Source organism: Balaenoptera ricei, chromosome 11 (genome assembly GCF_028023285.1).
Source record: "Balaenoptera ricei isolate mBalRic1 chromosome 11, mBalRic1.hap2, whole genome shotgun sequence".
Taxonomy (NCBI): domain Eukaryota; kingdom Metazoa; phylum Chordata; class Mammalia; order Artiodactyla; family Balaenopteridae; genus Balaenoptera; species Balaenoptera ricei.
The window spans coordinates 50,346,536-50,371,768 of NC_082649.1; the positions used below are offsets into that span (position 1 = coordinate 50,346,536).

The 25,233-nt window shown below is 37.8% G+C and overlaps 1 protein-coding gene across 3 annotated transcripts in view; it reads left to right on the forward strand.

Moving 5' to 3' along the window:
* ZCWPW2 (zinc finger CW-type and PWWP domain containing 2) overlaps nucleotides 1–22,363 on the forward strand; it is a 141,145-nt gene extending 118,782 nt beyond the window's left edge. For all 3 annotated transcript variants that reach the window (XM_059937564.1, XM_059937562.1, XM_059937565.1), the window contains 4 exons: nucleotides 10,373–10,431; nucleotides 11,518–11,585; nucleotides 18,073–18,197; nucleotides 21,757–22,363. In XM_059937564.1, the coding sequence (XP_059793547.1) occupies nucleotides 10,373–10,431; nucleotides 11,518–11,585; nucleotides 18,073–18,197; nucleotides 21,757–21,918 (414 nt within the window). In that variant the 3' untranslated portion in view covers nucleotides 21,919–22,363. The remainder of the gene's footprint in view (nucleotides 1–10,372; nucleotides 10,432–11,517; nucleotides 11,586–18,072; nucleotides 18,198–21,756) is intronic.
* Nucleotides 22,364–25,233: the final 2,870 nt, after the last annotated feature.

Genomic DNA, 25,233 nt, shown 5'->3' on the forward strand with positions numbered 1-25,233 from the left:
TCCTCCCTTACACAAACCAGTTATCCGAATACCATTTATTGACTAATAAATAATCTTTCCCTTCTTTACTGTTTTTCTTTTCTTATCTTCTTTATAGTATACAGTATACCTTCTTCATAATATAACATACAGCATTTAACATGTCACAATATCTGTTTCTATATCTATCATGTATCTAGTCTTAAAAAGAATTCTAAATTGCTGTAATTATTGTTTCTCTATCCTTTCTTTAATGTGTGGATTGGTGAACCTTCATTACCCTGCTTTTTCAAAAATTGTTTTCATAGTTCTTGCCTGTTTAGTTTTTCAGATTGTATGTATGTATGTATATTATGATGAATTGACATTTTAAAAACCCTTTCTGTCTGGGGAGGGACTGTCCCTCCCAAGACTAGCCAGTTCTTCTAGATGGCACAGGGTACATCTTTCATATGCACCAACAAATTCCAAACATCACCCAGCTACCTTCTTCTCAAATTCTCAAATACCAAGCCAGTATTGCCCCTGCCCTAAATTATCCCAGGGCCAGGTTCCAGCCAATGGAGACCACCCCTCTAGACCAAAGCCTTCCAGAATTATTCAAAGTAGCCAGTCCTAAACTGTTTACCCTACCCTACCTTTCCTTTCCCATGGAAACCTCAATAAAGGCACAATTTAAATAGTTTTAACAACACACAGATGAACTTTAGAAATATTTAGTTAAGTCTCCCAAGAAAAATTCTGTTGAGGTGATGATTGGTATTGTAGAAAATCTATGTATTAATTTGGAGAGAAATTACATGTTTATAAAGTGAATGCACACACGTAGAAATATGTCTCTTTATCATTTTTTCTTTAGTTTTTTTCAATGTAGAATTTTACATATTTCTAACTAAGGCCTTCCCACATATTTGTTACTAATTGGAAAAGGATCTCTTTTTTATTTTTTCTAATTAAAAAAGAAATCATTTATTTATTTATTTATTTATTTATTTATTTATTTATTTATGGCTGCGTTGGGTCTTCATTGCTGTGCGTGGGCTTTCTCTAGTTGTGGCGAGCGGGGGCTACTCTTTGTTGCGGTGCGTGGGCTTCTCATTACAGTGGCTTCTCGTTGCAGAGCTTGGGTTCCAGGCGTACAGGGTTCAGTAGTTGCAGCACGCAGGTTCAGTAGTTGCAGCACATGGGCCCTAGAGTGCAAGCTCAGTAGTTGTGATGCACGGGCTCAATTGCTCCATGGCATGTAGGATCTTCCCGGACCAGGGATCGAACCCTTGTCCCCTGCATTGGCAGGTGGATTCTTAACCACTGTGCCACCAGGAAGCCCCCTCTAAATTTTTTTAGCTTATATATAGAAAGTATGCATGTATGCATATCTTTTTTTCTAACACTTTGTTTTTATTAATGCCAAGAGTTTAACTTATACCTCTTGAAAGACAAAATTAATGACCACTTTCTTTTTTTTTTTCGTACACACACACTGTATTTTATTTTTACAAGCGATAAATAGACTGACACCAAGCATTGTAAATGGATGACCACAACAAAAGCAACAATGATTGCAATTACCAAACATGAAGACACACTCATATTATGTCATAATACTGACATTCAGTCCAGTAATCCTCCACTGTAACAGCTCCTTTAGTTTGCAGTGAAAATTGATTTCTATATTCTTTGCCTCTGAGTCCTTGTGGGATTTTTTTTTTTTAATTCAAACAAAGTCACAAAAATTATAATCATCCTTATCAGTTTACTCAGTCCCATGTAATTAATTTTTTTTTCATCTTGATCTTTTGTTAGCACTTTTATGAGTTCATCAGTTTTTCATTAGAGTTCTGAAAACTTATTCAGTTCAGCAGTACAGTTACCAGAAACGAATGACCACTTTCTTGATTTATACATTTATGTATGAAAAATTCAAGCTATTATATTTTCTGATAAAAAAAAATTTTCCCCCAAATTATTGCAAAAATTCTTCATAATAAGCAGGAAAATTTCATTAGCCCAATTGCAGAAGTCACTTACATTTTATGAGTAGATGTCTGGATATTTGTGCTAATTAATAAGCTTGCTTATTAACATAGAATTCATGTACTGCAACTCACTTGATTCACTTAGCTTTATATGCATCTTTCCACAAAGATAAATATTATAATAGATCTCTACTGCTGGCTTCTAGCACCAGGCAGAGAGATACCTCAGGAAGGTATAGTAAGTAGAGGAACCCCTTGGGAAGAGTCACAGTCAGGTTTCAAAACTCATTTAATATCCTTTTGGATTTTACTTTTCTTCACCTTTCCATAGACCAGTGTTCCCAAAACTTGAATCATTCAGGTATTCCATCCTCATTTTGCCATTTTCTGTGCTGTTAGTTACTATAGTTTTCTTTCATTTGATTAACCTTTTTAGTAATTTAATTTTTTTACTGAGGTAAAATTTAAACACCGTGAAATGCACAGATCTTAAGGGTGGAGTTTGATGAGTTTTTCTTAAGTGTATACACCCATGTAACTACCATTCCAGATTAAAATAGAGCACATTTTCATTACCCCAAAAAGTTTCCTAACCAAAATTTTAAGATGTAAATGTACTCTTTTGATGTGAGTTGCATTTTCAAATATATAAATAAATATATATTAATATAGAAAATTGTCCATTTATCACTTTACATCATCAGTGGAAACCTTCACATAGAAAGTTCTTTTTGTACTAATTGCAGTTTCCCTGTTCTCTGTGCCACTCTATGGCAGTATTATGAAACAGCCTTCCAGGGGAGTGATTTTTAACAAGATATTCTTTAGTAACTTAAAAAGTAAACCTGCCTGATTAGGTTGCAAGCTTTACCTCTTTTATCTTGAATTAAAATCTATAGGAATTCTGTAGGATAACTATTAGTAGGAAAGTAGTAAAATTACACAAAATGGATTAATTGTTGATATCCAGAGACTTTTATATACCATTTATGAGAACAAACAAAGACCCCTTGATTTAGAGTACCTCTTTTCTAGTGTGGATGATTGTATTTGTTTCTTAAATAGAAAAGTCTACTATGGGACTTACATATTTGCTTACCCCTGTTTTTGACTTGACTTTCAGTTTATGGATCTGACTTCAACCAAACTGACCTTCTTGTAGTTTTCTTAAGATGGGCAGTGGGAATGGGAGGAGCTGGGATAGAGGGGAAGTGGGCATAGGGGTGAGTATAGCAGGCGTGAAAATCCCTTTGTTTTTCTTCCCTGGAAATAAAATGACAGCATCCTAGTGTGAGGGCCACACTGGTCTCCAAGCTCTCAGGTTGTTGTCCAGCAGCCGGCTTACAGCTTACAAAAGGTAGGTTTTCCACCCACAGGGCTGCTAGGCGCCTCTTGTTTTCAGGGGTTTCAGGTCCGAAGGGGAGTGCTTTGGGAGGTGGAAGTGGTGGGGGTATCCTAATCCGATGACTTGTCCCAGTGCACTGATTTATCTGAGAAAATTCAAAGTTTAGTTATGCAGACCTGGTACTTGGTAAACAGAAATTCATCTTTATCAGTAATATCCTCTCTTAACTTTTAAGAATTGTTTTCATCCTAATTACTAAAAAACAAAATATCATTTTTAAAATGTCACCATTTATAATAATAGAAGATTGTATTAATTTTTGTTTCTCTACACATTATGCCCATTTGAAAATTCACTCAAGGTATTAATTCACTTGGAATTCAAGTTCAGTAATACTTAAAATCTAGTGTCAGATTCCAGAAATTCAAAACTTTTCAACCATAACTCTCCACGTTTTCTATTCTGTATTTTAACTTTGAGCCAGAAGGCAATAAAAAGAATTCTACAAAATGTGATTGCTCTTTTGTTAAGATACAAAAACCTTTTCAACTTGAGTCCTACTAATCACATGAAGAGCAGGTGTTGTCCTTTGTTATTTGGGACTAAACGTATTATGCAGCTTTCTTCAGTTTTGTTGGTTATATTCATTACAAGTATAGTCCTTTCTCTCATCCAGACACACAAATTATGACTCCAACATCAAGCTACACACATGATGAATCTGGGTTTCTTCCAAAGTTTGGGATATTTCTCATTCACCGTCACCTTCCTCATCCCATTCCATTAAAACCAAAACCAATCTTACTAATCCATAGAAAAGTGGATATAACATACAAAAGGAATAAAATAATAAAAGTAGGGCTTCCCTGGTGGCGCAGTGGTTGAGAATCTGCCTGCTAATGCAGGGGACACGGGTTCGAGCCCTGGTCTGGGAAGATCCCACATGCCGCGGAGCAACTAGGCCCGTGAGCCACAACTACTGAGCCTGCACGTCTGGAGCCTGTGCTCTGCAACAAGAGAGGCCGCGATAGTGAGAGGCCCGCGCAGCGCGATGAAGAGTGGCCCCCGCTTGCCACAACCAGAGAAAGCCCTCGCACAGAAACGAAGACCCAACACAGCCAAAAATAAATAAATAAATAAAATTTAAAAAAATAAAAGTGGATATAACATACAAAAGGAATTTGAATGTAGCTATTGCACTAGATATTAAAAATGATCTTTCTGTGTCTAATAGAAATAGCTATTGTTTTCCTGTTTGCAAAGGGAAATTGTTATCATTGGAAAAAATATGCCAGTGAAAATTAGTAGAATTTACATGTAACTTACTAGAATGAATCTATAATTTTAAATTTATAAACATTTGGTTTCTGCCTGTAATAGCTTCTTCAAACTTTTTATTTATATTAGACAACACAAGCCTACTATTTCTTTTCTTTGAAGACCTATAAATTATTACTTTTTTTTTTAAATTTATATTTATTTATTTATTTATGGCTGCGTTGGTTCTTCATTGCTGCACGCGGACTTTCCCTAATTGTGGAGAGCAGGGGGCTACTCTTCGTTGTTGTGCGCAGGCTTCTCATCACGGTGGCTTCTCTTGTTGTGGAGCTCGGGCTCTAGGCACGTGGGCTTCAGTAGTTGTGGCACGTGGGCTCAGTAGTTGTGGCGCGCGGGCTCTAGAGCGCAGGCTCCCTAATTATGGTGCTCGGGCTTAGTTGCTCCGCGGCATGTGGGATCTTCCCGGACCAGGGCTCGAACCGGCGTCCCCTGCGTTGGCACGTGGATTCTTAACCACTGAGCCACCAGGGAAGTCCCAATTATTACTTTTAAATTCTTTAAAATTGTAATGACTTTGGGGTTATATTTTTCTTTTTTTTATGTACTAATACCTTTGCTTCAAAAATAATTTGCTCTGTTATGAAATATGTATATTAGGTACACATCTTAAATCTGTACTCCCCCACATACTGGGAACACAGTCACCCAGATCAAACAAACGGAGGTGTATCTTGCATATCCTTCCAGGAATCTAGGCTCAAGAATGTCTTTCATTTCAACCTCTGGGATCCTTAGAGAGCTGATGTAAAGACTTGGATCCAGATAAAATATTTTAAAGAATAGTCTTTTTTTAAAAAAAAAATTGTGCTATTGTGCAGAGTCTGTCTCTTCCTGTGTAGGAGAGATCATCTTCTTTTGCATGTTGCTGAGGATTAATGTTCAGAATTTGACAGTGATCATGGGTTAAAGAATCAGGCCAATTATCCTTACTACTCAAGTTGATGGAGAGAAAAGTGGTAAAATAGATAATGAAGGTCTCAAAATTTGTTCTTTGGTCCAGAAAGAATGGTGTAATATGGGTACTATAATCATTGAATGTTCTCTGTACATCAGCTTTTTAGAATTTAATTGAAATATGTAGATTCTAGAAGTTCTTCCTGAGAAACCTTATCTTTTCCCAACATTGTTCTTGTTAAAATATCCAGTGACTTCGGAAAAACTATACACAAATAGGAATTGTTTTCAATAGACTTGGATTTTTAGACAGTCTCCAATTGCAAGTCAAATAATCTAACTTACCAGCTTCATTCAATCGGATAAACAACTGATATAAGTTCTGCTTTCTTCTGATTTCCATGGAACTCTTTCCTCTCTGGACACCCTGTTCCTGTTAGTCCTTAGTATTCTGAAGCTCTGTATAAATATGAGTGCAATCTGTGCTATTTTAAAAAAAAAACTTCCTGAATTTCTGTGTTCTATCACTGGTATAGCTAGATGGTCAAAGACTGTTAAAAAAAAAAAATCAAGTGCAAGACTTCAAAATTTATCAGTGAAGTACATAGTCATATAGTTCCTTGAGGTGTCCTGTTACTTCTGTCCTCAGCCAAGACTGGGAGGTGTTAATAGAAGGCCTTTTCATGCCTTCTGTTTAAGGTGGTCTAGTGGTCAATTTCTATTTTAGGGGAAAATATTCTCCTGTGTCTCAGCTCACTGCTTGACCACACACTCCGGTATTTTTTCTAGTAAGCTCCTCAAAGCAGAGAAATCCACAGTGCTTTAGTGTGAACTTACACATGGCTGAAGAGAGTGCAAGGGACAACTAGATGTTTATAAGTCATGTTGCCAGGGACTGGTCTCTGATATTGTCCAAATCTCACAGGAATACCCCTCTACTGAAGATTGACCAGAGGGAAGCATTGGTCATTGGCAGACATCTATGTAAGAAACACTGGATTTGTAGATGATCTGTTGAAATCATGTTTAAATAGGGCTAGAAAATGATCATTTCAACCTTCCCTCCTTTTCAAAGAAGTGTTAAAAACAAATATTATCTGGACCCGAAGACTTAACTATATTATTGGTACTCTCCAGATACTCAGATTAAGTAATAACCATCTTTTACAATGTTACATGAAACCAGTTTTCATCCTTTTCCAAGCATATATTTCCCAGCAGATTTACCAAAGGGGAATGAGAATATTGGCTTTTCCTTCTATATGATGACTTTTGACAAGGAGTTTATATACATTATTCAAGGTACAGATTCATTCTTCTGTCAAAGTAGGCAGCTCTTTAGTGATTACTGACTGACAATTATTCTCAAAAGGTTACAAAACATATTTATGTCTTCTATGAGCATAAAATGCTGATCAAAAGTTTACACCCTCAGATTTAGCACAGCGAACAAACTTGTTCTTCTTGCTTAAAAAGATTTTTAATCTTGGGACTTCCCTGGAGGTCCAGTGGTTAAGACTCCATGCCTCCACTGCAGGGGGCGTGGGTTCGATCCCTGGTTGGGGAACTAAGATCCTGCATGCCACACGGCTTAAAAAAAAAAAAAAAAAAAAAGTTTTTAATTTAGATGAATAGTGGCTTAAGGAAATGGGCAATATCAAGTCAGTTTATGCAGATTATATTAATCTGATGTAAACACAATTCTTATAGATTTTCTGTCCTTTGCAATAAAAGGCAGTTCTCTCATTTGCCATTCTAGTCTGCAATGCTAATTTTTTTTTTTTCAGTAAATGGCATATGCCCTCTATACAGACACCTCTTTGTTTTTATATCCAACAAGGAAAGAATTAATACTTGCTTTGTTTTCTTTAAAATCAGTGACACTTGTATAGCAATATATTTGTGTGGATGGGTGTGGGCTAGATCAGTGCCTGGAAAACTTTAGAGTCACCTGAAGAGCTTATTTAAGTACAGATTCCAGGCCCCACCCCCAGAGTTTCTGATTTGGTAGGCATGGGATGGGCATATTTGCATTTCTAACAAGCTCTCAGGTGTTGCTGATTCTGTCATGTCGTGGCTCTTGTTCTGAATAGCATTGGACTGGACAACATAGGAGAATCAGCTGTGCAACACAGGAAGAGAAGGAGAAGAGATAGATTAGATAAAGTAATCTTTAGTGTCTACTTGTACTGGGTTGGATAGTAGCCTCCAAAAGATATGTCCACCAGGAACCTCAGAATGTGACCCTATTTGAAATAAGGATCTTTGCAAATCCTTTGGGTAAGGATTTTGAGATGAGCTCATCCTGGATAATGTGGGCCCTCAATCCAACGGTAAGTGTTCTTATGAGACAGACATCTACCCTTCAGAACTGTAAGACAATAATTTTCTGATGCTTTACCAAATCTGTGGTAATTTGTTATGGCAGATTTGGGAAACTAATACACTACCAAAGTCCAGCCATATCAAAGTGCCAAGTTCCCTCTGTCGTATGGTCTAAGGAAAAAGGGTAGCGTTCTGACACTGACCTGGTGGACTAGTATAACAATGAAACAGTGACTGAACATCAACTAATTGCCAAACGCTGTTGGATACTTCCTGGCATGTTATGTAATTAATCTTCCCTCAAATGTCTTGAGGTAGTTATTTTTTTAGCATTATTTAACAAAAGAAGACCCTGAAATGCAGAATGGTCATTTAGTCAGAAAATATTTATTAAGTGTCTACTTTACGCCAGGCTCTTGCTGGATGTTAGAGTAGTCAGTGACTTACCAAAGGTGATCCCGCTTGTAGGTGCCGGCGTCAGCGTCCAGATCCAGACCCTCTCCTTCCAGATGCAGTGCCCTTCTCCATCCGTCATACGTTGTCAAAGGCTGGAGCAGGAAAGCACAGGGAGTTTGGCAAATACCGACTAGTCCATTTTGGCTGCTATGGAGTAGTTAACAAAGGAGAAAAGGAATTTATTATGACCAGCACAACTCACCGTAATTTATGGTAGTCGTCTAGCAGTATTTCTTTCTGTTAGTACCTATAAAGCAGTTTGCACTTTGTTACCTGAATTTCATTTCCACTTGTGACCAGCCTTTCAGTTCATACTCAAATATGCGTGTAAGCTGATCCTTAATAACAAGATAGAAATAATAGCGTTACATTGTCTTTGGAGATGTAGTTCAATGATTTAGACAACAATATTTCTATACATATTTTTTACCATATAGATATATAACAGTCCTGGAAAAACTATTTGAATATTACCTTGAGGTTGAAGATCACAAAAAGGAGATCATTTACTCTTTAGCATCATAATAATATGAATTCCCTGAATGTTTCATACAAACTTCCCCTGAGTGATTATTAGGATATAATTTTTTTATGAGAAGTAAATTAAAATATCCCCATTTAACTGTAAATTCATCAGTTTCTACTTGTAATTCTGTTTCTCTGTGTATATTTTAAGGCTAAGATTTTGGTATATACAGGTTCAGGACTATTATATTTTGGGGGTAGATTGTTTCTTTTAGCATTAAGTAATAACCTTTTTATCTCTGATTTTGCTTTTTGCCTTAATATCTGCTTTTTTCTACCAGTAATACTGTAGCAGTATTCCCTTTGTTAATAATCATTGATATATTGTATCTATCTTCTTACTTTCAATTTTTCCATGTCACTGCATTTAAAAAAATTTTTTACCTTCATTGAGATATAACTTATTCAGTCCTTTAAATTGTAAAATCCACTGTTTCTTAGTATATTCACAGTTGTCAACCAATACCACTATCTAATTTCAGAACACTTTTTCATACCACCAAAAGGGAACCTGATCTTCATTAGGAATCGCTGCCCATTTCTACATCCCCTCAGTCCCTGGGAATCACTAAACTACTTCTGTCTCTATGGATTTGCCTTTTCTGGACATTTCAGATAAATGAAATCATACAACATGTGGCATTTTGTGTCTGACTTTTTTTTAACTTTTCACTTACCATAATGATTTCAAGATTCATCCAGGTTGTAGTATGTGTCAGTACTTCACTATTTTTAAAGGCTGAGTAATATTTCATTACATGGATATATCACATATTATCTATCCATTAATGGATATTTGGGTTGTTTCTACTTTTTTGGGTATTATGAATAATGCTGTTATGCACATTCATAGTTTCATAATTATGACCAAACATAATTTTTTACATGGACGTATGTTTTCATTTCTCTTGGACATATACCTAGAAGTGGAATTGCTGCATCATGGGGTAACTCTACATTTAACATATTGAAGAACTGTCAAAAAGTATTCCAAAATGGCTCCACCATTTCACATTCCCACCAGCAATGTACGAGGGTTCCAATTCCTCCACATCCTTCATCTTGTCCTTGCTTAGGCATTAAAACCCCAGTCCCAAGCCCTTTTGGCCCTTTTCTGGTATAAATTCTCTGTGGGTCTTCACCATGTCAGTTCCCACCTGTATAGCTTTGCATTCCACATGTTTCTGGCATCTGAATATTTCTTTTTCTTTCTTTAAAGATCATATATGTATTAAAATTTAAAAGTAGTTTTACTTAGTATTTTTGTGTATTTGTGGAAGGTGAGGAAGGGAGAGTGGATATAGGGGGTAGGCATTCGTACTGGATGAGTCGACCATTCCTAGAAGTTGAGCAGGTCAGTGGAATTGCAGTGATGATGAAGTGGCTGACTTAGAATTACATGTGTTGTTTAGGGCTGGGGGCCAGAGTTTTTCTTTTGGGCTAACTTACTCAGACCATATAGGATCCATTATTATGCTGAACTCATCGTATCCCATATGAACTAACTGATCTTTTTGTTGTTGTTATTTTACAGATGCAAGTTTCCAAAAATAATACTAAAAAGAAAAAGCCCCAATTTAGAAAAAGGAAAAGGTATGCTTTTTTAAATTAAAAACTATTATGATAAAATTGAAATATATATATTGGGTTTAATTTTTATATGACATTTCCCCCTGGTTCTTAATTTTGTTTCTCTAGGGAAATACGTTTTAAATTTTCTAAAAGAATTAATAAAATGATAAGTAGTAGTCTTAGAAGTATGGAGAAAGTTTTATGTTGGTACAAATGTGTTGAACTATAAGTTTCAAAGATTAATATCATGTGAGCAACCAGATAAGAAGCAGGTTTTTAGTTTAAAAATAGGTAATGCAAACCAGAAATAAGCCTTTATAATAAGTCACTGATGACAGGTTTTAGTGTTTATCACTGAACCAGCCATACAGGTTATTTATTTTTTTAATGGATAGTAAGCAGTGTTATGTGAAAAGGAGTCCTACTCAAAGACAAAGACTGGCCTAATATGATAGTCCTTCTCTTCTTCTTTGTCCTTTTTTAGAAGATGAATAATTAAATTTTTAAAAAGGACTTTCACTTCCTAATCTTGACACTTCACAGTAGCCCCATCAAATAGATAGGGATATATCATAATTATCTCCATCTAAAAGATGAAGAATTTGTGCCTTAGAGAAGTTAAGTGACTTTCTCAAGATCTTCTGGTTAGAGAAAATGCGTTTGAACAAATGTTTTCTGACTCTAAATCAGCAACATGGTGTAGTGGGAAAAGCATGGATTTTGCAGTCTGACAGAATTTAGTACTGTCACGTTCAACCATTTTCCTATGTTGTCAAATTTCTTAGTTTCTCTGAGCATCATTTTCTTTATGCGCAAAATGAGAGTAACAATTACTTGGTAGGTTTTTGGAGGGAGGGTTACACGAAAAAGGCTGTGTAAGGTGCTGGGTAGATTATTAGTGGTTTTCACTTAGTGAGAGCTCAGATCAGTATTATTACCCTTTGGTTTTTCACTGCCTTACTTACTGTGTACAACAACCAAGAAAAAGTACCCCAAGGTAGGAAATATATACCCATAATTTACAGTTACCAGTGAATATGCATGAACGGTCATTTAAATATACATGCTTGATCTTTTGAAAATAAATCTGTCAAATTCTTTTTCTAGGAAAACTGTTTTAAAATCATCTTTTGAAAATGTTTGTTCAGATGATGCCTTATCAAAGGAAAACATGGGTATGTGAAGGCCTGTCCTGCTTTTAGTTCTTTTACCTGTATTTAATTCCACCAAATATAATTGTAGTCCTTTGAAGAAAAATAAATGTACATGTATACCTACATGAGAAACATTAGTGGGTTTTTGGTATTGATTTACATACTAAGGCTTTTCAATTGTCTTTTGGTTTCTATTCCCTCGAATTAAATTTTCTCTGGCTTTGTCATATATTTAATTTTTAAAAATAAAGCATCAGCAGTTGCGGGAGGAAATACCAGCATCAATACGCTTCAATCCAGACTTCTCTATTCCACATTTATTGGGGTCCTAGGGGTGCCAAAGGGGGAGAAGGAAGAAAAGCAGTAGCCTAGGGCTTCCAGCTGAATTAATTGCCATTGGAGTTAGACCACAGTAGGGAGAATGTCGCCTGCAGGGAGAAGGTCTTCACTTTCAAAAGCACTTTACTTTTCTTACATTTTCATTGGTCTTGAAAAGCAGGCACATGCTTGTTTGCTAGGTGGAACTTTGGCAGCCATACAAAGAGGTTTCAAAGCCAGTTAAACCCACAGAAGTCATTGTGCCACACTCCCTCTCCTTGAAGCCACCCCCAGATCCTACAGGGCTCTCACTTCCATTGGCTAAATACACCATTTGTTTTCAGTCTCAGTTAAAGAAAGGAAAGCAGGCAGAGGAAGGACGAGGTAATTATTTTTTTAAAAGAAATTTCTTTGGTTCCTCTCCTAAACCACTACAAAATTCTGTTGTTTCTATCTCTTCTTAAACTTATTCTGCTACTGCTTTCCCGCTATTTAAGGCGCTTTTTTTTTTTTTTTTTTTTTGGTTATTTTGTTCCTTTGCCTCACATGATCAGTTCAGGTATTCCTGTAGAAAGGCAAAAGTTATTTTATCCCTAGGCTGAGTTACCACCAGGTGACCCTGATACTACAGCTGGATCCTTCTGCTCTCCAACTAGCACAGGATCCTACAGAAGAAATTCATGGCTGCCAGGAATCCACTGACTGGAAATGACTCTTCCATGTAAATGAGTGAACACATCTCAGTAGTCTTCCACTAAAGGGAAGCCCTGTCAGTAGTCTCATGTTCTGTATGGCTCTGAAAGTCTCAGTAGTTAATTGTTAAAATAGTTTACCTGATCAGTGTTCCACTCCTCAATCCCATTTGACCTAAAGAACAGAAACATCTAGTCTTCTGTGTTCTTTGTAAGAGCTGACTACTTCCTGAAAGAGTAGTTCTTTTTCAGTAGTTTGTACCCTCCTCAGATTTTTTACCCACTACCCATATTTCTGTGGATCCCTTGATGTAGGCCTCTGAGATCTCTCATTTCTTCTTAGCTTAAGGTAGGATCAGTCCTAGATCGAGCGACAGAGGAAAATTATACCGTCAGATTCTTGAGTCTCCACGCCACTTTTGGACCCTCTTTCCTTACACTCCCAGATGCTAGTGTCTCCTGTTAGTCTACTGCCCCAGCTGTGATATTCCATTATGGGTTTTATGCTCTACAGTTGCTTCCCTCTTTCCCTTAGTTAGAGATCCCAGGGAGAGTCAATTAAGTGCATCTACTTTACCTTTCCGAGTATCAGTTTCTTCATCTGTAATAAAGAAATGCAGTAGAAGCCCTCTTATCCAACAAAGAGAGGACTATTTCTGGAAAACAATAGAAAAAATTGAGGAATCATTAAATAAATTAAACTGTATATTCAAGGCTGTATAAAGATTTAATCTAATGCTGGGAGGAGGAGATAAATTAGGAGTTTGGGATTAACATATACACACTACTATATATGTAAAATAGGTAAACAACAAGGACCTACTGTATAGCATAGGAAACTATATTTAATATCTTGTAGTAACCTATAATGGAAAAGAATCTGAAAAAGAATATATATACATATATATATACATACACATATATATGTGTATGTGTATATATATATATATGTAAATCACTTTGCTGTACACCTGAAACTAACACAACATTGTAAATTATACTTCACTTTTAAAAAGTGGTTATAAAAAGAGATTTAATCTAAGAAATAGCTATTTGTGGAGCATGTCTGTATTTTTTTGGAGAATTGCTACCAGGAATATCTTGTATTATATATTTTTTTCAGTGTTTAGGGACCAAAAAAAAACATCCATCGATGGTGATGAAATAATAATACAATAATAATAATAACACCTGTAACAGTTAGTATGTGTCCTCACTTTTCTAAACATTTCATATATATTTATTTAACCCTCACAAGATCTATATGAGATAGATAAGGTAGATATTATTTTAACTCCCATTCTGTCAGTGGAGAAACTGAGGTACTTAATAGGTTACATGACTTTTCTAAGGTCACATAGCTTCTTAAAATTAATCAAAGTTTGCAACAATTTCCTTGGTTACTTTGGGTACCAGAAGCTTAAAGCTAAATTTATGGTTATTCTTTACAGCACTGGTAGTTGGTCTAAGCATTTTTTAAATGTAATGCCTTTCGTATCTCCCTTAATGAATTGATTTTGACTTCTTTTATTTTCAGTCTTTGAGTTTTTGTCATTTGTTTTATTGTATCAGTGTTTTCTGTTGGTAAATACCTCATTTCTTTTTGGGGAGTAGACAGTGTGTTAAACTTTTGATAGGTAAAAGATTGACATAGTACCCTGGATTAACTAATAATCTACTAACATTAATTAATAAGTTAGCAAAGGATGTGTTCATTAGCTGCCTGAGATAGGTGAGCATGGCAGAGAATGGCTAATATAGGAAAGGTCTGGGTGATGGCTGAGCCCGGGTAGGAGATGAAAGCCTTGAGGCCTGGGTCTGGGGTGTAAATGGCTAATGGGGAGAAGGGTGCTGTCTCGCTATTCAAGGCAAACTTTGCCCACCTGCTCTTGGTTTGGAGTCACCTTTAACCTCTTGGCCTTTGTGCCTCTTGTTTCTGTTTGTGTCCCAGAAAGGTGTCCTCTTCTTCATTCCACTTCAGCCTGTATTTCACTCATCTCTACATTTAAATCATGAACACACAGAAGAGGGTTTGTGGTTACTTGAAAACAAAGCAAAACCAAGTGCTTTTTCCTCCTCTTCACCCTCCTTTTCTGAAAGAATGGCTTCAAAATTTCAACATTGAAATGGCCCTGAAAGTTTATTTAAGATGCTATTTTTCAGTGCCAGGTTTGAAATAACCCAACCAGTGGCCTCTTTATATAAGGGAGGAAATAGCTTCTTTAGACATTTAATAGAGAAATAGAGAGTAAAGAAAACTTCATAAATATACATTTGAAGGCTTTTAAAATAGTGACTGATTGGACTTCCCTGGTGGCGCAGTGGTTAAGAATCCACCTGCCAACTCATGGGACACCGGTTCGATCCCTGGTCTGGGAAGATCCCACATGCTGCGGAGCAACTAACCCTGTGCACCACAACTACTGAAGCTGTGCTCTAGAGCCCGCTAGCCACAACTGCTGAGCCCGTGTGCCACAACTACTGAAGCCCGCGGCCCTAGAGCCTGTGCTCCGCAACAAGAGAAGCCACCGCAATGACAAGCATGCACACTGTGGGATAGGGAGGGAGGGAGGGAGACGCAAGAGGGAGGAGATATGGGTATATATGTATATGTATAGCTGATTCACTTTGTTATAAAGCAGAAACTAACACACAATTGTAAAGCAATTATACTCCAATAAAGACGTTAAAAAAAAAAAAAAAAGAAGCATGCACACCACAACGAAGAGTAGCCCCTGCTCTCCACAACTAGAGAAAGCCCACGTGTGGCAACGAAGACCCAACACGGTGAAAAATAAATAAATAAAATATAAATAAATTTATAAAAAAAAGTAGTGACTGATTTATTGAGACAAACAGTAAGTTATTTCTTATCAGGAATGGAAAAAACACTGATTTATTTTATAAAAAGTCATTTTTAAAAGCCAGATATGGACTTCAGTATGAGAGATACTTTCTTCTTTCCTTTTCCTTTTTTTTTTTTTTTTTTTTTTCCCACTTTCTCTGCGTGATAGAGCAGCTATCACTCAACAACAAATTGAAGCAAGTCAGGAAAACTACAGGATAATGAGGATTGATAGAAGATGATTGGTCATGCAGTTAGCACAGGCGTGCATTCTCTATCTTTGGAAGAGATCATTGACCAATTTTGATAACCTAGTTTGTAGATTACAATAACTGCAATTTCTGAGAATTATTTTTGCACTCTCTGCGTTTACAGTATAGGAATACCTATTTAGAAAAGCAAGCCTCCTGTTGCTCTGGAAGCAGAATTTGACATCAGTCAAGTTGGTGTTATGAACCCTGGTTGATTCATGAAGTCATCCATTACTTTGTCTTCCCTTTGATCGAAAGGCAGTGTACATACTTTTCCAGATCACTTGAAAACAGAGAGCCTGCAATGGCACTTGGCAATGACATTCATTATCATAAATTGATTGTATTTTAGTCTAGCCTTAGAAATACAAAGAAGTTTGTGTGCCATTTTTCCTTTACAGCAGAGCTCAAAATACATCTCAGCAGTGCACTGAACGTCAGTATCAATTTCCATAGACTCAGAATGTAAAGTAGGAAAACACAACGTCTATGAGTGGGACTGGGGAATTGGTGTGAAGATAGCCACACAGTTGTTAAGTGACAGGTTACTAAGTAAGAAATCTGTCATAAAGAGAGGTTAATCTCATTAACAAAACTGCTTCAATGAAAATGTACTTTCCTACAGAAAATTCTGATTCAGTAGACATGGTGTTGCATTCGTATTTTTTAATAAAATCTCCAGGTGATCCTTGTGCCCCCAGATTTTGAATATCATGGTTCTAGAATGTGATAGCTTTTACTCTGTGTTCTTAGGCTTTAGCAGTTACCACAGAACACAGATCTGTGTGCTTACAACTAACATGTCAGTTAACGGTTTTTGTTTGTTTGTCTTTAAACATAGGAACTGGTTCTGAGGTGTGGAATGGCTTATCAGAAAGCTGCTTTCAAACTGTTTTGAGAGTTTTCCACAAAGAAAACCTAAGACTGGCTAGGTGGAGATGATGACCAGGAAGGGTTGTTGGTCTGTGGTTCTTCTCTGGGGCCCCTGACCCTTAGGAGGCACACAATAAACATTTGTTGATTAAATAAAAGAAGATGGTAATAAAATATGAATTCTTTGGAGCTGGAACGTCTCACATTAATCTCTGTTTTTACCTTATAACATGCTTAGTTTACAAGGATACCTGTGTGTGTAAACACACACACACACAAATGGATGTGTATATCATGCACAATTAAATTAAAATTAATGTTATTGCTGGGAACACCTTGATATATTCATTGATAATATTTTAGCACTGAAGGGTGTGTCCTGCTTGGGTTCCATGAACTTTCAGCTGCTCTACCTCGTGTGATTTTTGGTTACTTGCCAATGAGCAGTCCATAATAGAGGTGGTGTGTCAGATTTGTATAACCAGAGTGGAACGTGATGGGGTGTGTGTTCGTGGCCTTTCTCTTTCAATCATGCTGCCCTTAGAAGACTTCTCAGGGGCCCCATCAGTCTGTTGTGCAGGAGCAGCCCACCCGGGTCTCCTTCCCCTTATCTTTACTTCAACAAGACTCGGTATCAAATGAAAATGTTTGTTTTATTTAAATCGGGAATTCAGTTGATATTGTTAATCAGTGATTGAGTCTGTAGAGTTATAATAGGTGTTTATTTCTTTGATGGGGATATTATTTTATCTCAGCAAGTTCAATCAATTACCAGATTTTTTACATACTTACATATTTCTGTCACAGTAGCACCAAAAACCCACAATTTTTATAAGTGTGTGGTTTTTTTTTTTGATCAGATTAGGCAGTTAAGATGCATTGATATTTTGATTAGGAATAGACTAGTCTGGATTTAGCCTTGCCACTTAATTACATGGCTTCCCCTTTTAAACAGTAGCTTTAATAGTTTATTGCAGGGATTGACAAGTTGTGGCCCACAGTCCACCAGTTGCTGCTTGTTCTTGTAAATAAAGGTTTATTGGGACACAGCCACTCTCATTTGGCTTAAGTGTATGTGTATGGTTTGCATCCAACAGCAGTATTGAGTAGTTGTGACAGAGACCATCTGGCCCACAAAGCCTGAAATATTTACTCTCTGGTCCTTCACAGAAAAAAAGTTGCTGACCCCCAGTCTATAAATAACAATTTAGTTTGGTGCCCTTGGCTCCTTATTTTAAAAATGCAAACTTCTAGTGAGCTTTTGATGTTTCAGGGATACTTTATAGTCTACACATAGCAAGAATGTAACCTACATTTTTCAAGGAATAATTATTCAGTATAAAAGATTCACCTGGAAATCCATAGTAATTTTGCATCAAGCAGAGGCCATATCTGAAAATTATACAAAGTATTTATTTTTTAATCTCATAACTTTAGAAAATGTCCTCTTTGGGGGTGGTTAATAGTATGAATTAGATTGAATTAATTAAGATATAACATTTTTGACTGTATTAATGTTGTTTCTTTAGTTGTCTCTGAGACAGAACTTTTACTAAAAGAGCTGGAGCAAATGCTAGAGCAAGCACTGGAGCCCACAGCCGCCCCTGATGAGTCCGAAGGGGAGCGCGGAGAGGAGACAGATACAGGAGAAAAGGTAGGGTCCATAGTGACCGTCAGGCCTAAACAGCAACTCCAGACTCCTTAAACAGCAGAAATTTTTCCTGGATCTTCATTTTCACTGTATGGGAAATGCTTTTCACTTCTGAAACTTGAGCCCTTGATTATCATGAGGTGAATAATAAACTAGTAGCCTGTTGAGAAATCAGGATGCATCTATCAGTCTTTGAAAAAAGTATATTTGAGCCAAGGAGCTCTTTTATTTTAGACATTTAAGGCTGGAATGAAGAGAGATGGAGGGGCTCACCGTCATCAAGGGGGTGCCGATCTTTACAGTCAGGAGAAGGGCCAGGACAGGAGCAACTCAGGAAACCTGCTCTGCCTGTTTCATGCACAGGGTTGACCTCCATGGGGACAAACCTCATTAGTAACATCCTGGAGGCGGGGTTTTTCACTGGAATCTATTTCACCATTCTTAACTAAATTGTCTTTTTCTTTTGGTCAGCTATATTGGGCTGAGAAAGGCCATGTGTGCTTACTGTATTCAATATTTATATATGAAAACAGAAATTTTGAGTTGGTTGACACACTGCTCAGCACATCAGCTCCATGTCTGTGCAAATAAAATGAGGTACAAGCCCAGCTCATTAACACAGAGCAGCAGTGTGGCAGGTGTGAGAAAAATAAGTCATGGGGCAGACACTTCCACAAGGTGGTACAGCTGTTCCCTATGTAGTTAGGAAGAAAAACAGCAGTGGGGAGCCCTGGAACCTTAAGGTTTCATTCCTTCTCTCATTCCCTCGTTTGGGTGTACAGTGTGCCTGGAGTCAGGAGGGCAGTGGATAGGAGACGGGCTCAGGATACAGTGCCTACATGCCCATCCTGGTCCTGCCAGTGAGGACTTGGGGGACGTGGCAAGGTTGCCTAGCACTTGCCTCAGAGGACTGTTCTGAGGGTGAAACAAGGCAAACCAGGAAAAGTGCTTTGCAGAGTAATTGACACCTAGGGTTGGCTATTATTACAGATGAGAATTGTCAGTGGCAGCCACTGGAGAGAGTAACAGCTAAGAATTCGTCACTTTGTCTCTTTCCCCATATTCTCACTTTGCGGAACTACCCATCCCCAAGTCTGTCTGTTCTGAGATGCAGAAAAGGTGGATTTGTAAGTGGACAAGATTGTTTACCCACTTTGGCTGATTTCATTCAGAACTTCAACAAGAATAAAGATGATTCTTAAATACCTCCTTGACTGAGTTAGAAATCAAGGAAATATACAGAATTTACAGTTGAGATCAAAATGTCAAGGAAAATAAAATTAATGATAAAAACACTTGCTGAGCTGAAAAACATAATTGTTTTCTTGGTCAGTGATACCAACTTGTACTTGAAATTTCCATGGGTTGTGAATGCCATTTTTCCAGTTAGAGTTCCTTTTTAAACAAAAACAAAAACAAACAAAAAACTTGTTGTCTCTATATAGATCCTACCCTTTGTAGGACAAGAGCTATAGGTTGGTGATATATATATTGTATACATGTAGTTAATATACAAATTATTCTTTTCTAGCAAATGTGTGTTTTGTTTGAGCACTATATGGATTTTTGCAGTGTTTTTTTTTCTCAGTCTTAGCAGTTTGTCTTTTCAAAAATACAGCCAGGTTGATTTTTGTAGAAATGTCCTGGAGCTTTTACAGCCACAGAATTGGCTTCTATTTTGCCATTATAACTAGTAACTTCATAGAACAGGAAAGTACTTCTGATTTTTATTTCTTAAGGTAAAATAGTTTTTATATATCACCAGCCAGGAGCTTGCTCTTTGTTTTAGATTCTTATAATATTTTAAAGTCATTTAGAAATTATAAAAATTAACCATTTTAACTTGCTGGTAAGCAGGTGAGTGCTGCCTGCTGACTGGTTCATAAGCTGCTCTCCACACTGAGCTTTACAAGTCTGGAATTCATGCCAGGTTCAGGGTACTTAGGGCCTTGTTCACTTTTAAATAAGGAGAATAGCAATGAGACCAACTGTCAAAGCTAGAGCAATTTACATTTACAGCTTAAAAATAAAGAAATGATCACCTAAGGGATTTCTTTTTTTGTTTCTTTGTTAGTAGGAAAAATTAATATGGCTTCCAAAGGTAATACCACTTAACACTGAAGATGTGTTTTGTTTTTAGGAGAAAGTGGCCTTTACAAGCTAACACATCAAAAGGAACCATCTGATAATTTTAAAGTTCTGAGCATGTTTATTCTCTGGGCAGATAGTGTTTGAGCTATTTTCAAAGTTGTAAATTTTGATGATGTTTTCATCATTCATTTCATGTATGAGGTTTCAGGTTGATTACTCTCAAGCACTTATACCAATGAATTGAGAGTAGCAACATGAACAAAAAGCATACACACATGGATAATCAAAATCCATTTCTATTTGTCATTGAAATACTTTATGAGATTATTTTCCTCAGTAGAGTCACCTTTCTAATTAATTATGTTCTTAGCTAATATTAACACTACTTGACATGCCCTGACGTGGAAAAAAATGGGAAGGAATTAATTTCAGATTATTATAAAAATCCACCTGAATAATTCACAAATTAGATAGTCCATATACAGATAAGACAGAGTTTACTGAATAGTAATTATTTTAATAATTATTATAATAAAAGGTACATTTTTGATACATGAAAGCACTTGTCTAAACTGCATGTATTTTTTTAAAATTAATTAATTAATTTATTTTTGGCTGCATCAGGGCTTCGTTGCTGCACGCAGGCTTTCTCTGGTTGCAGCAAGCTCTTTGTTGCAGTGTGTGGGCTTCTCATTGCGGTGGCTTCTCTTGTTGCGGAGCATGGGCCCTAGGTGTGCGGGCTTCAGGAGTTGTGGCACGTGGGCTCAGTAGTTGTGGCTCACGGGCTCTAGAGCGCAGGCTCAGTAGTTGTGGCACATGGGCTTAGTTGCCTCGTGGCATGTGGGATCTTCCCAGAGCAGGGCTCGAACCCATGTCCCCTGCATTGGCAGATGGATTCTTAACCACCGCACCACCAGGGAAGTCCCATAAACTGCTTGTATTTTTTTTCTTACATTGTGTGGGAAGTTACCTCTGCCTTTAATGAACCTTGAAGTTGTAAATCTCATGTGCGTGTGTGTGTGTGTGTGTGTGTTTGCACTGTTTTTACCTGTGTTCTTTCCCACTAAGCTAGCACACACTCTCACTGTTCGTAAGGAATGCAGATGCTTATGAGAAGATGAGAAAAGTGTGACTAAAACAGTTTTAACTTGTATTCCCCATAATAATCATTTTAAAAATAAACAAATATAGAAAACTCTCAGAAGTTTAATTTTAATGACCACATTTTTCCAAAGCATAAAATTAAAGCTAACTAAAAATGTGTGATGTTGGAGAGTAGAGACAGGACTAAATACTAAGTTATTTTTACACTCACACACTTACTGTACGTTATACTTTACGTGGGGATCATTATTTGACCACCAGCAAATGGAACACCTTCTTAAGGAGTTACTGACAACTTTATGTTTTGTTCAAATAATTAAGCCTGGTCTTCAAGTAAATTTGATGACTTGTATGGTTATTTTTACAGTTATCTAAATGTGGCCCTGAAGCTCCTGTGGGCAGCTCGCTTGAAAACCACTGTGAAGAGGACTATCTTGTAATTGATGGGCTAAGATTAAAAGCTGGAGAATGTATTGAAAATATAACTAACAAGTTTAAGGAAATAGATGCGTTGATGTCTGCACTTTAGGGCATTACAGATATTTTCAAAAGTTAATTATAAAAACATTTACATCTTTATATTTTCCCAAAGTCAAAACTTAAAAATGTTTAGTGAAATAGGTATACATTATACCAAAGTTGTTATTTCTAATAACTTTCTACTTTGTGTTTTGAGAATACCCATTGTTTTGAGAGTCAATCAAATGGTAATTAAGTTAGTGTTATAAATTTAGAAATCTGAGAAACCCTGATATTTGCATTTGTAGGTTTTTTTTCTTGTTTGCCTTAATTTTAAAATGGCTTATGAAACCTACTTCACAAATACATGCTTTATAGTGATTATTTAGGCCCTTTGTTCAAATGTGGCTAACTGCTAAAATGACTGCCGATGCTATTATAATTCTTACAGATATTTCAAATCTAATATACTTAGAGAATGTGAATTTGTAGTAGAAAGAAGCTACTGTAAAATAAAAGGAAATAATAAAAAATGGTTGTGTAATAGAGTTGGAGCTTTTCTTAAAAAACAAAAATGTCAATTGCCGCCTTATACTGGAAACAATCTTTTCAGCTATAGTTCCCTAACTGACTAACAGAGTCTATGGAGGGTCTTTGGAAGATCAGAATCCTGGACCCTTCCCCACTGAATCAGTATTTCGTAGGTGAGGATGGGAAAATGTAATTTAAAATATATAGAGATAAGTTAAACATATTCACTATAGAAAAATCTAAACTATATACAAAAGTAAAAGGTACATCCTGCAGTACCACTTCCTGAACATCCTCCCCCCTGGAGCCCCATTCCTTAGGGGTCCCCATGAATGGTTCCAGTGGGTGTCCTTCTCACTCATGTTCTGTGCTCATCAACTTGTGTGTCTGCACATCCATCTCCATTTCTAGCTCTCGCTCCCTCTCTATACCTCCCTCTCCCTGGGGGGAGGGGGAGGGGAAAGGGCATTCCACGCACATAAAAACAAAAACCAAAGCTTAAGCAGAGAAGAAAAGAGAGCATCTGGTTCCTGGTGTTGGTTGAAGTAGCTGGAGTGGAGTGTGATGGGGAGAAGGTGAGCCACAGCAGATGAGGAGGCTGTGTACCCAGGCTAAGCAACCTGGGGAAGAGGTTCAAACATTTGAGGAAACTCACAGCAGTGCAGTGTGGGTGAGTAAGCAGGAGGGACTGTGGAGTCAAGAGCACCAGCGGGGAGGCTACTTGGTAATTTGGTTGTGAGATCATGGGGGCCTGTATTATGGTGGTGCCTTGATGGAGAGAAGCAGGTAGAGTCAGGCTCAATTAACATGAGTGGATGATTAGGACTTGGAGACTGGATATAGGCATGGGACCAGGTTTCTGGTGTTCACAGTGCTGTTCACTGAGGAAGGAACACATGCATATTAGAAACGTAGGACACATGTCAACTTTGGGCTAAACTCTGTAAGTTCAGCTAAGAGTCTAGGCTGTTCATGCTTTAACAAAGTCTATGTTTCAACACCACACTACGAACCAGAGTGACTAGGAACAGTCTCTCCACACATCCTATTTCAATTCTAAGTGGTTTAAAACAGTGAAGGCTAAGGCTTCCTTTTTCTTCCAGCTGAATTTACTCCAGAGTATTTTAGAAAAACTCTTTCACTTTTCCTTAGCAGTATGATTTTATATTCACAGCCTACGAAATATCTCAAGAAGTAATTGATCCCATTGTGTGTTACTCCTTAGAATCAACTATAAAAATGACTTCAACTGTATTTGCAAGACTTTATTCACAATTCAGGTGTTTAATCTAAACCCCGACTAGTAGGTCGGTTAGATCACTTATAGCTAATTCCTCTTGGTGGAGCAGCCGGTGCTCATCAAAGGGAGAGTCCGTACGTAAGATGCTGAAATTTCCAGACTGAATTCGACTCTGCAGTAGTCTAAGTGATAGAGTCTGGAATGTCCACTGGAGTCTTTGTGAGCTTGAGCAGCTCAAAATGATGCTGCGAACAAACCTTTGAGTTGGCTCTTCGGCAGGGGAAACTGCAGTCTCCTTCCAAGAAGAGGCTGGGGGAGCCTCTATCCATGTGACGATACAGGCTTTGAAATTTCCAGATGGGATGTGCCCAGGAAGAGGAGGAAGGTGCAGTCAACTAACATCTCTGTCCTCGGGGCTGAGAATCATGCCTGGCTGAAGACCCTCCCCGCAGGTAACGTCCCATGTGGAAACAGAATGCCTGCCTTCAGATCCCAGCACTGCCATCTACTAGCTGGGAGACCCGAGACAAGTTATTGAACTTCTCCGAGCCTAGTCTTCTTTCCATCTGTAGAGTGGAGGTTACTGTGAAAGCAACATAATAAGCTACATAAAGTGTGTGTAACAATCGGAACACATGGAAAAGATGCAAGTTATGACTATGAATGTCGTTGGCTCAGAGCCTTTCTCTTCTGACTGCCTCTGCCATGCTCCTCTGGGTCCTAATAGACTAACGTCTTCCTTTCAGCACAGCCAGAGGTGACACCTGCTCCTGTGGGTCTGGGACCAAGGATCTGATGAGCTGCCTTCTAGGGCAGGCCTAGAGGTGAGCAATACCCTACGTTTATAGCCAGAGCGTCTAGTTGTGCCCCAAGGAAAACATTGTAAGGAAATTGCATCTGCCTTCCAAGGGAAGTTTAACTCTATGTACACTAGTTACACCAGGTTTGATATGTGAGGTGTAAGGCAGTATGTCAGGGCCTCCTGTCCAAGCATTTGGATTCGAGTAAGAGCCCCTCTTTGTCCAGTTTGAGGAGGCTGCCTCATCCTCTTTGGAATGATTTGGGCCAAGTCATCCCAGTCTACAGCCTCCATGAACTTACGGAGGCTCAGCACCCGTTGGAAGCTGAGTCCCCAGTTAGACCTGCAGACCCTGGAGAGTTGAGCACTGAAGCCAGCTCTGTTACCCTATATTCTAGGAAGACCTGGTCCACTTGCCCCATGCTAGAAGCCAGATTCATTCAGGGATTTCCATTGGTAAGAGGCTTAGCTCTATCTTTACTGGAGACAAGCTGTGTACATTGAATGGATTAGTCTCTTTTTGCCTCCAGTGGGACAAAGTCTTGCAAGAGTCTGTAATGTCTATAGCCTTGGCCTTACTGGCTCTGCAGTGGAGGCCGATGGGCCACAGATAGTTAACCCATCTACTATAGACCTAGGTGCTGTCATAAACTTTGCAGATCGGTCTAGAGTCTTTGTGGAAAAAAATGGTGGTTTGCTCATATGGACACCAGGGGGGAAAGTGGTGGGGGGCGGGGTGGTGGTGGTGGGATGAATTGGGAGATGGGGATTGACATGTATACACTAATATGTATAAAATGGATAACTAATAAGAA